At 39.4% G+C, this 12367-nt stretch overlaps 2 protein-coding genes across 11 annotated transcripts in view; one reads left to right on the top strand and one right to left on the bottom strand.

Moving 5' to 3' along the window:
* ADPRHL1 (ADP-ribosylhydrolase like 1) overlaps positions 1–12367 on the bottom strand; it is a 400125-nt gene that overhangs the window by 121255 nt on the left and 266503 nt on the right. The window lies entirely within an intron of this gene.
* Positions 1–12367, top strand: part of MCF2L (MCF.2 cell line derived transforming sequence like) — a 147447-nt gene that overhangs the window by 63860 nt on the left and 71220 nt on the right. The window contains exon 1 of one of the 10 annotated variants that reach the window (XM_052705835.1): positions 8569–8682. The exons of the other annotated variants lie outside the window; for them this stretch is intronic. Coding sequence (XP_052561795.1) covers positions 8661–8682 — 22 coding nt within the window. The 5' untranslated portion in view covers positions 8569–8660. Of the gene's footprint in view, positions 1–8568; positions 8683–12367 lie in introns of those variants that run through there. 10 annotated transcript variants of the gene reach the window in all.

The following is a 12367-nucleotide window of genomic DNA, read 5'->3' as shown; positions in this document are numbered from 1 at the left end:
AAAAAAAAAAAAAAGGACACAGGATATAGAATACTCTGATATCCTATCAGCTCTTTTGTACCATTTGTTGAAGTCATTGGTTTGACCTCAGGAGTTAACAAGTGTTCTTCTTACTGTTTTACTGAGAGTCTGAAGAATCTGGTTCTCATCATGTCAGCAATAAAATGGAAGAAGGATAGGAGCTACTGGCAGCCAGGAGCAGTTTTAGCAAGACAACAAGAGGGAGAGCAGAGAGAATGGTTGAAGGCTGTGAGTAGATTGTCCCTTACTTGCGTGAACATTGAGGGGTGTTAGTTCAGGTGACACACGCTGTGTGTGTCAATCACCACAAGTGGAATTTGCTCTTTGGTCTTGCTTTCATCCTTCTTTACGTTTTCTTTATTATGGAATGGACACAAAGCAGCAAACTGCTCATCTCAGAGCAGTGTGAGGCAAGCTGCAGTCAGATGCTAATGCTAATAAACCACCCTCAGCAGAGGAGTGGTTTTGTTTTTTGAATTCACAGCCATGCCTCTGCTGTCACACCTAGACCAAAAGTAAATACAGTGATAGTGATGGTAGCAGTACGTAATGAGGAAAATGAAGGTAATACTGCTGTTGGAAAGCTTGGCCTCCACACTGCCACTCTGAACAGGCCAGGAAGCATCTTAGGAACCTGGAGAAGAAGGAAAATGCCTGTTGTTTTGGTTGATTAGAATCTCACACACTGGCTGCTTTTTCAATCAGGTAGGGGTATGTGTTTCCTGTTTGCTTCCCAGAGACTAGAAGCAGGACATAGCTACAGCTGCTGTGCGTCTTTGCAGTTGTTTATGGATTTTGTAACAGCTTTTTGTAGCCCTAGGTATATTTTTAAGTGTTTTATTGAAGAGATCACTGAATTTTGTGTTACAGAATTATTATTTTAAAAGTACTGTGTCTACAAAATGTGAAGGTCAGATATATTGCATTTTTCAACGGAGAGTAAATGGTGTAAATTTTGTCTTTCCTGCACTGAGTAAACTTAACCAAGAATATTCTGCAATAAGCACAATGGATGAGATTGTTGTATTGAGGTTTTCTTTCTTGAATGGAAACGAATTTCTGTTGAGAACCTGGAGCGGTTCTCCACTTGGTTTTTCAGAAGCGACTAGACTCCTTGTGCTCTCTGTTTTCTATTTGACTGGTGGCAAACAAGGTTTGTTTACTCTTTGCTGATGTGAAGTCTTCTATTTTTGTTAGGGTACAGTGGAACCTGATGAAGCCCAGGGGAGGGGAAGGGTTAGCAGTAGGAGAAATTAAGGTATTATTTTGTAGAGTTTTGCACCTGGGGAGGAATAACCACATGCATCAGTACAGTTTGGGGGCTGACCTGCTGGAGAGGAGCTCTGCACAGAGAAACTTTGATGTCCTGGTGGGCAACAGGTTGGCATGAGTCAGAAGTGTGCCCTGGTGGCCAAGAAGGCCAATGGGATCTTGGGATGCATTACAAAGAGCATGGCCAGCAGGTCAAGAGAGGTGTGATCCTACCACTCTACTCTATGCTGATAAGGTCACACTTAGACTTCTGTTTTCAGTTCTAGGCTTCCTAGGTCGAAAAATGACAGGCATGTCCCAGAAGGAGTCTAGCAGAGGGCCACGACGATGATTAAGGGCCACATGCAGTTTGTTGCAGTGTGCATTGACTTGACTGCAGAAATTCCAAAACGTGTATCAAAACCAAAACTGTCCTGACAAATAAACCGCTAGGAGGACAGTGGTAATTTTATGTGATCTGTTATGGCCATTTTGAAGCATAATGCCACAGTGGGGTTGGATTTATGAGGCATGAGTAAGACTTAAGGTTGATGGCCTACTTTGCAGGATTTTGTGTAAACTTGCCAATTTGAAATGATCTGTAACTGGGATCACCTGGTAACCAGATTCCTCATCTATTTCATTGCTAGTTACAAGTGATCTGCCATTACTAAAGTAACTTGTTCAAAAGCACCCCAAATGGATGTTTTGGAAATGTGATGGAATGAGTGCTTTCTTTCTCTTATTTTCATCTCAGATCAAAAAGAAATTTCTCTTCTCTCTGTCCTGTTTGCTCTTTCAGGATTTTGGGGATGATTATTTCTGCAAAAGTTGTTTTCCTTTCCTTCTTTTGTAATAAATTGTTTTGCAGCCTTTATCTGTGTCCATCAGTGTTGCAGAGCATTTTATATTTGTGTTGGAACAAGTTCTCTTGCAACTTTTGACCTGAAAGATTTTCTGCTTCCTGAGTGTCTTGTTAAACTGGAAAAAATGATTGTATACTTCATGGGTTGCAAAAAGGGTTTCCGATCATTCAAAAAGTTTTATTTTATCCTTTGGCTACAAATATAGTTATGATCATGGTACAATGCTTCGTTTGTTGTAATTGCTTTCTGGAGTCATGTTGTTATTTATGTGTGTGTACATGTATACTTCAGAATACAGATTATATCTGTTTTTCCTCAATTATATTTCTGTGCTGCTTTCATCACATGCTCCTATTGTCACTAGTTCCTGTTGAGTTTTCCTTTCTGCTACCACTGAACTTCACGTTTACTTCTTCTTTTTGGTTTCTATTTGCTTTTTGAGTCCCATTGCTGGTATAATGATGGATCTCATCCTCTTGATTTTCTTTAACTTTGGTCCTAGCTTGTGTCTAATGCAAGTGGTGACCTGTTTCCACCTTTAGTGACAGTTTCCCATTTTTATCAGGCTGCAGTCTCTTGTGTACTCCATTTTGAATACTGTGGTTGACAAAGTTGGTGTGGAGTCAGTTGCCCTCCTTTCCTCATCCCCATGCAGTTGGAATTGCCATGTTAGATTACAGACATTTCTGTGCAGGCGCTGCAGCTGTTTATGAAGTTAAAGAGGTCAAATCTATCTTCTTTTCTGGCTTTTGCAGCTGTGAACAGACAATAACATCACCAAACTCCACAAGCTAACTCCTGCTTGGTTTGAACTGAAAATAAGTACAGCTTTTGTCTCTTTGAAATGGAAACCATGGTAAATTCTTCAGTACAGTAAAGGAGAGAGGTCTGTGATTTGTGGGAGCTTGTTTAGAATGGACACAAATAGAAAAACATAAACTGACTAAAATTCAAGAAAACCAAAGATATTCTATTTTGAAACCAGAAATTAAAACCGATGTGCAAGAGCATTCATTGGCCAAGCTTTTGTTGTATTCTTGGGGGAAGCTCTTAAGTCTTCAGTCCCAAAACTGTACTTGTGTTCTTTGATGGTGTATTGTACTTCTTTAAAAATTGCAGTAGTCTTATTGCTTCTGTTTTATCTTCTGGATACCTACTGTAGGGTATGTGATCTTCAGAGCTTTGATGTTTATTATCTTCTTACAGTGGAAAGTATACTTTCAAGATGTAATGTGTCAGTAGTTTTCTTTAGGATTCTTCCTGGATATATCCTCCAAAAATAAATATTGCAGGGTTCATCCTGCTAATTAAACTGCATCCTGAACCCTTTGAAGTGCTCCAACAACTACTGGTGTTACAAGTATATGCTCATTTTTGTGAAACAATTGTCTTCATGGATGGTGGGGTCTGTTGCTTTTCTCAGACCATGAGTTTTGATTGCTTGTACTTGCTTAAATTTAGGTTTGCATATGATTCAGAGACTTTTTCTGATGAATTAGCATTCAAGCTGAGAACAGCTAAAGCTGTCACAAAATTGGTTGGTTTTGTTGGGTGGAGATGGGTTAACAACAAAAAATTGTATAATGGCTTTAGACAAATGTGTATGTATAATGTATAAACTAACTTTTAATGCTTTGGAAGCTTTTGGTTCAAAGTAGAGGGAATTGACAATTTTTAATGCTTGATGACTTTAAAAAGAATGAAGCTTTTTTTGCATTTATTTTTTGAAAAAAAAGCATCAAGGTTTAAAAGGAGAAAATGAATAGTGTTTTTTAAATAATCTGGTATGCTAAACTAGATGCTTGCTGGTGATGCATCAAATTGTTTAATGTCTTCAAAGCTCCACCCAATTATAAAGCCTGTGGTTACAGGTGTGAGCTAGGTATATTTTGTGCATATTTGCATTAAGCTGAAGATAATTCTATAGGGATAGCTCGTCATGCTGAATAATGCAGTGCCAGCTCATTTTATTGATGTCCCTTCTGCTACGTACCACACCCCAGGAAGAAGTAGGTTTAGTAGCTGTACTTGAAAATTAATCTTAACCTTGAATATACTTTATCACAAGCACTGCTGCCTTTGCGCTGCATGCTTGCATCTGCTTATTAGGGCATGCATTCTGTTATATGTTAAAGCCACAGTCATGGCTTCCCTCTCTGGCTTTCACCAAAGTGGCAAAGACTTCTACCTTCCATTTACTTTGCTACAACCTTTGAAAGCTTCTCTAATCTTTTGGGTTTTTTTCCTTCTTGTCGGTGGGCTACATTTTAGTCACAGACCATGCTGGAGGCATCAGGGTGACCTTGACTTCAGCATGAGAGGCGCTGAAATATTTTTAATGCATTTCTAAATATACACATACGTATTGACACAGATTTTTCTCATGAAAGCTGTTTCTGTGTGTTTGAACAGATCTTAGCTATGCCCCCTAAGTCTTACTGCTAAGATGCATGCCCACACATTCCATTTTTACTATCCAGTTGTATTTCAGACTCAACAACAAAGGCTAGAAGAAGGTTTTGAGGTTCAGCTAATTTGTTCTTCTTTGTTGCTGTTGTTTTCTTGAAATGTGCAGCAAGGAGACAAGGTACTGTAAGCATGAAACGTTTCCCTGCAGATACTATTCTGTGCTTTGTGTATAAATATAGCCAAATATAAAATGTACTTTTTTCATGCTGGAGCCCTCTTTTTTTCCCCCAAGAGAATGTTTTATACTCTGTTTAATGGGAATGTGTAGTATTTCTAACCCAGTGAAATTTAGAAGTTTTTTTGTGCAGAGTAGACCTACTACGAAAAATCGCCTTCACCTGAAATAACTGTGTAGCCAGATGGCTGTGGCCACTTTCCTTGGAGATGCTGTGCAAGACTTATTTTCCCTCCCAGTGACTAGGGAACAAACTCAGTCTGTTATACATGTGCTGTGCTATTTGTGCTGTTTCTTCACGAGAAGATAATGGCCTTGAGTTGTGCCAGGGGAGGTTCAGGCAGGCTATTAGGAAAAATTTCTTCTTGGAAAGACTGGTGAGGCACTGGAACAACTGCCCAGGGAGATGGTGGGATCGCTGTACTTGGAGGCTTTCAAGAAACATGTAGATGTGGCACTGAGGGACGTGGCACGGTTGTGATGGGTTGGTGATTGGATTTAAATGATCTTAGAGGTCTTTTCCAATCTTTATGATTCCATGATTCACATATATCCTTCAAACTAAGGACACTCTAATTTAAATTCCTGAAGGTGAGAGGTGAAGATGTGAACTGTTGCTTAATATTGAAAGATAGTAGGATTGAAACAATGCTGTATTTGAGTTCTCTCACCCACAGTCTTTGTTACTTCCTGAGTTCTCAGGATGTAACTGAGTTTAGGAGATTTGAAGGCTAGTAGGAAGCTAAGTGGGAGCAATGAGAGCAAACACAGTCAATTCACTGAGTAGTTATTTTTCCTATTCTAATTTATGTTGATGGGTTTTTTTTTCTTCAGGGAGTAGCCAGCTTGCCACAACCTCATTACTGTGTCTTACTGAATGGATGTGGGTAATACCTTTCTGACCAGGATATAGCTCCTCTTTTGTTTGTTTTTAATCATTGAACAGAGACCAGAAAGTTTCCTTTCTGACTCTTTTCATGTTTGGAAAGCAATGACTGCTTTGTCATTGTGTCAGGCTTCTGATAGTAGGAGTTATATTTTCAAAGAGTCATGTTGCAGGTGAGACCAAACCCTTGCTGCTGTTACCAGTAATGTCTAGTCAATCCCAAGCAACGTGCCTGGCTCTCACTAGCAAATGTTTGAGACCAGCTTTGTGATGTTAAATGAGTGTCAGTATGCATACTTGCGTATGGTATATATTATATAGTAGGATCTAAGATTTTTTTTTCCTAAACTTATGTTTCAATTCAAGAGCTAGAAATAAAGTTCTGTGACTCGTGATGTCTGTCTGTGAACTAGACACCTCCACCAAGCTGGTTAGGTGACAGTGACTTGGAGACTAGACGTAGATCCTGTTTCTGACATTGCAACAAATGCTGTTACCTGATCCAAGACAGGTCACTTGCTCTGTCTCAACTTTCACGGATGTGGTGGAACCAGAAGAGTATTTACATGACTTGTGAGAGTGGTGAGAAGATTCATTCATTAATATTTTTTTTTCTCTCATCAAAATAAAATCTTCTAGTAATCATTTTGTAAATTAGAGAGCAGTTAAAAACATTTCTCAGGAAAGTTATTTCTTTTAAACGTCCCTTTGATTTAAAATGTTCAGTGTTACTTAGGGAACTCCTTTAGTTTGATGTCTAACAGAAAGCGACGAATCAGAAAATGCAATAGCAGAATTTAAAATAATATGCCTAAATAGTATTATCCAGGCTGTATTTTAATCTGAAGCATTGATTAAACCTGTTTCTCAATAGATTTATCACAATAGGGCAGATCACCTTGTGATTATTAACAGTATGAGTGGTGAGAACAGATGTGGGACACTCCATCAAATAACCCCTACTGTGTTCTGTGGGTGGCTTGTGATTTGTTGGGTTTTGCATTTGTGGTACTGTTTGAGAGCTGGACATGCTGAAGCTAAAACTGAGCTTTTCCCATATGTGATCTTGTGAACAGATGCAGCCATCAATCCGAGCTTTTTTATCCTCACTGTCCTCTTTCCTTGACCCCTCTTGTCAGGAAAGGGCTCTTATAACATCTTCAAGTGAAGGAAGTCAGCCTGTTTGTTTTCACGTGGTTGTTGCTGTCACTCATTCATGGTCTGACTCTTTGTAGTAGTGAGTCTGGGTTGCTGGTAGTTAACCCCAAGTGCATTCATTGTCAGGTAGTCCATCACCAGATGATTACTTCAAAGGATCAAGTGAAGCAAGGCTGAGCATTAGTATCTGAAAGATCATACAGAATATTTTGATTATTGTTTATTATTTATTGCCTTAATTTCGCATTTTCTTTTGGATAAGATTTGTGTTTCAACTTAAAAAGTCACATTACTTGAATGCTTCCTTTTGACAGTTCCTGCTGCTTTTGGTAGAATTCTTCATAGGGAACAGGTGCTTAATGAGTTTATGACCAAGCAAAACACCCTAGTTCAGTTCTGTCAAAGACTGGGGTAAGAACTTCCTCAGCAGTGTGACATGCTTGGTCTGTTTCTGAGGGACTTCTGCCTGTGAGCTCACTACAAAATTTCCTTGTGTGGAGAAGAAATTAACTGGTGGTTAGAAAAAAAAAATGAAGATGGATTTACTGGACAGGTTTAAAACTAGTGCTCGTAAAATGAGATTTTTGACATGCCACATTTAGACTTTTTCCTTTTGATGGTGTCTGATCAGTACGCTTGTTCCCATTTAAGTCAGCAGGTGGAATCTAACGTGTGCCAGTGCTTGATGCAGGAAGACAAAACGTGGTAAGTAACTAGCAAGTGGCTAACCAGCAGAGGACCTGATGTTGCTGAAAGGCACAGTTGCTGCACATGTAATTTGAAGAAAGGTATTGTGTCCCGAGTGCCTTGGCTTCGGCTGAAAGATACAGTTCTGCACTCTTCCTGCATGCTGAAGACGAGCTCACAGATAAATAGGTCACTGTCTGCTGAACTATTTTGCACTTAATCGATTAGGAGCAACATGACCTTAAGTTTGATCTCCTTGCTCTACAAAGATATTGCTGAATTGTGGCTGTTTCTGAAGAAATGCACAGGTGTGTTGAGTGTTTTCAATTTTTCTTAGTTGCTAGATTGCAATTCAGGCAGGATTTCAGACAGATAACATCCTACTGAGGAAAATGTGATGGTGTGATGTAGTACAAAGGCAGAAGTTGTACTCTCTTGTTTGCTGTGCATCTTATATTTAAGTACGTTTTATTGTTATGAGCTTGTGTGTGTTCTGTGCTTGTGTAAATTTGCTGTGTCTTTTTCTTTGTGGATGCGTTTCTCAGTACATCACGTGGATCCACAGAATCTGTTCCTGCGTTTCACAGAGAAAGCACTTGGTTCAGGATTCGGTCGCGCAGCGATTATGGCCATCAGAAGCACTGCTAAGACTTAAGAATGTGCTGTTGTAGCCACGCTGCTGTCCCTGAATGTGGGCTTTAATTTTCAGTTTGCTGCATTTCACGTAAATACCAAATATGTAACTTGCCCCAGTCCCTGTTTTTGAAGTGTGGGGGGAGGCACGGTTTCTTTCACAGGATGTCATTTGTCATCCCCTGGTTGTTGTATAGGAGGGTTAATCTCAAATACGTTGTTTCTTAAATTCCTCCAGTCAAAGCTTTCTATAGGAATCTTGTTTCTGTTAAGATATAAATGAAACAGTGGAGATATTATTTGCTGTTAATAGTGCAGCTACAGTCCATTGCAAAACTGAAAGCGTGTTTTGTGAAATAGGGACAAGCAAAAATTGCTTCCTTATTCTGGTGCTTGAATTCACATTTCCAGTTCTGTTTTCTGGTTTTGGTATGCATGACTACTGCAGAGGAATAGCAGAGAGAGCACATGGGACTAATGGACTGGTGGCTAACCTGCAGTTACTGCTTTTAAGATGTCAAATTTAAATGAAAAAGGTATGTAAAGCGTGGATCTTTTATTTCATATTGCTAATTAAATTATCAGTGAGTCTGCAAGTGCTCTGCTTCTCAGCAGAGCTTCATGTTACAATGGATAATACCTGAAGGCACACTGCTTAAGGGAATTGAATGAAGGATATCAGAAGGATGAAGCTATAGCCAGATTGAAAGTGTGGAGTGATGAAAACATTGAACACTGAACATTGTGTGCATTTCTGTATGTGCTGAGAGGAAAGGGGTAGTTCTAGGAAAATGTGTGTTATTCTATGAAAGAGGGGATTTCTGCTCTGTGTCAGATCATGGTGATACACGTGTTGTTGTGCTAGGACAATCTGTATAAATTGCCAGATTAAAAATAGAGTGCTTTAATCTCTACGTGATTATTGAGAAATAAGTTAGAAGGGCTGGTTTTAGCAATTGCCAAGACTTAATTTTCATTTTGTCTGCCACCACTTCTTGAGCATGTTCATGGTGACCCTGTTAGAATATTTCATTCTCAGAGCTTCAGAAGGGACAGAGATGGTGTTCCTTTCTCCAGTACTCTGATTTTCCACTCCATCCCTGTGCTCTTGCAAGGTGTATGATGCACCTTGTCTCCAGTCAGCAAAAAGGAAAGAACAAAAACAGAGAAGAGGTCTCAGATCCTTCTGTTCCCAACCCTTGGAAATTTTCATAGTTTCTCAGGAAAAAAAAAAATCTTTTTGGGGGAATTCCTATATCAGTATAACTCCGGAAGTGAGGATAAGGAGATAAGAAAAAGGATGTACAAAATGAAAGGAGAAAATGGGTGCGAGATATTTCTGTAGGACTCAATTCTCTATTCTGCTTAAAGACTTTGCAGATAGCTGTGAGCAAATCTGGTTTTCAATATGTGAATGGGGATGGAAGCACTTCCCAGCTTGTAGGCACACTGCAGAAGTAAGAGTAAGGCACGTCCCTCTCCCGGAGGGACTGGATCCCAAAAAAAGTCTCACTGGGAGATTCTCCTGATAATCTTTTAAGTAGGAAAAATGTGGAAAGAAGTCTTGAGTTCCAGCAGAGGTCTTCTGTGAGTGCATGTAATTGAGAGGAGTGTCCTGAAATCTCAGCTTTTTCACTCATTTTTTTGCAGTGAAGTTGGCCTGCTTTCTGCCTCTTGAGGCAGATGTGTGCATGAGAGTGTTGCACGTCTGGAAATGAGTGGTACAGGGGTGAATTCTCAGCACTTGTAGCTCAATATTGAGAATACAGTGACAGAATGGTCTGGGAGAAGACATCATCGGCCACGGGTGGGAATATCTATCACTAGATCATACAATAGATAACATACTAAAAAGCAGTCATATACTGGAGCTTATGGTGGATAATATACTATAGTGGGAAAGGATCTCTGCATCCGACAAAGCTGTTGTTGACGTGAGACCTTTACAACCCATAGATGGTTGTGAATAGCTCTGAGGAAACAAATTATGGACTGAGTCTTCTCAGAAAGCAGTGCTACTTCATTATGACTCCGGGATGTTTTTTCTTCTCTTGTTCTTTAAAACTGTTGTTCCTTGGTTTTGCTATTTTAGTTTTGTATTCCAGAAGATTGACGTATTGTACTATAGATATATATTTTTTTTAGCCTAGGGTATGGTAGATATGTCAACATAACTAAATTTTACCCTATCCTAAATTCATTTTTAAGGTCAATGTACTGAAGTTGGGACACAGTTTAGTTTGCATGAGTTCACTTGCAAGGCCATGGTATCTTTTCTGCAGGTTTTTTCACTTTCTGGATTTGTAAGGTGGGCTTGGGGACTTCCAGATTGGGAGTTCCTTCAAAATTACAGAGAAATGGAGGTTGGGTGGGATCCATGGAGACCATCTCATCCAACTTCTTGCTCAAAGTGAAATTAACATTGAAGTTGAAGTGAGTTTGTTGGAAACTTGTCTATCTGAATTTTGTAAATCTCAAAGAGTAGAGGGTGCCCAGCCTCATTTGACAGTCTGCTTCAGTGCTTGATGACCCTTGTGGTGAGTTTTTTCCCTTGTGTTCAGTTGAAGATTTCCTTGCTGCAGATTGGGACTGTTCCCTGTCATCCTTTCGCTGTGCAAAGCTTCAACAAGGACATTCTCTCCTTTCTAATAAGCATTAGTCAGGTTTAAAAATTTGTTCCAGACTTCTGTAGAGTATCGTTGCACTGTCATTGAGAATATTAAACAGGTATTTACTAGGATGTCTGGCCAGGTTTTTAAAAGTAAATACTGGTTTTAACGCTGCTGATATGGCTGGTTGGTGGTGGTGGTTGTTGTTTTTCTTTTGTTTTTCTGTTTGTTTTAACTTGCATTCAGTCTCAAAGGAGCACCTTGCTGCATTTATGGATAAACGATCACTTAAAGGAGAATGCCCAACAGCAAGGATGTTCAAGATCTTTCTCCTTTGCCTCTTTACTGCACATGATGAATGGGGGATCTGCCTCTCATCATTACTGCATTATCTTGGAATAAAAAGACCCTCGTGTGGTATTGATTATTGTTGTTTTCCCTCAAATGTTTCTGTAGTTCCTGTTTCTCAGGCACTTGTTTAAGTATCAAATATTTAGGATTCCTTTCATTTCCAGGACATTTTGCTTCTGAATGCAGCCTTATGCATTTCTGTTCTGCACAGGAGAATCAAAGCCTTTGAAAATGCAAGAGCAGTAGCTCATAGCATTATTATTCTTTTTAACAACCATGGTTTTTATAAAACTTAAGTCCACAGAGTTTGTACAATTGTACATCAGAGTATATGATGTATCTGTTCCCTTCACAGTTAACATAATAAGTGAGTGTTGTATTCAAGCACTAAGCAAGGATTTTATGTTTTACTTGAGACTCTTCTTAACGAACATACAGCGATTTATTTTTGAACGTGCATCCAGTACTTGGTGTATAGAAAACAAGGAAATTTTTTTGTTACAAGAAGCTTAAGCTATTTCCATGTATCCTTTACAAGGGCAAGCTTCTGAGAGAGAGCCATCAATCTGTGGACTTAAAGTGTAGCAAAGCAGCCTCTCAAAATAGAGTTGACATCCTTTTAGATTGTTTCATTTATAGAAACATAATCTAATGTTTGTTTAGGGTTGTGTTCTTTCTGAGGCAGATGAGAGAAACTGAAATAAATCCAAGAAATTATATATTCATTGATTTGTTTTGCACAGTCAGTTTCCATCAGAAATAACCCTGTGCTTACAGAGCCAGGGCTTTATTTAGTGGAACTTGATTAGTCATTATAGCATTGTGCCAAATTCCCAGATTAGATAATGAATGGATGCTTAATTTGAGACCTGAAGTAGGTGAAAATGCATCTCTAAAGTAAAGGAAGAATGCTTCCTGCCAAAGTTCCAGCATGGTGCCTTCAAAATGCTGGATGTGAGAGGTGGAGCTGGCTGTGAGACCCTGAACCATGTCCCACTCTGTATTGCCAGAACCAGTTGAAATTGATAGTGCTAGAGAAGAGATGCATTGTTTTTCGTCTTTATAAGGATATTAGGCAGTAAGCTGCAGAGAGTCCTGAGCTGCTCCATTACCAGTTCTGTCATTGCTGTTTGATATGGGACAGCCACTTTGGCCACCAGCTGGTCAGCCATATCTTCAGAAAGCCATCTCTAGACAGTCTTGGGTGTTAGGAAGCTCGCAGGCAGCTGGAGGCTAGCACTTCTTAGCTTCCTCAGAATCA

This window comes from Tympanuchus pallidicinctus, unplaced genomic scaffold (genome assembly GCF_026119805.1).
Source record: "Tympanuchus pallidicinctus isolate F22 unplaced genomic scaffold, pur_lepc_1.0 scaffold6, whole genome shotgun sequence".
Lineage (NCBI taxonomy): Eukaryota > Metazoa > Chordata > Aves > Galliformes > Phasianidae > Tympanuchus > Tympanuchus pallidicinctus.
Note: the sequence above shows the minus strand (reverse complement) of the source record. Positions and strands in the feature narration are given on the sequence as shown.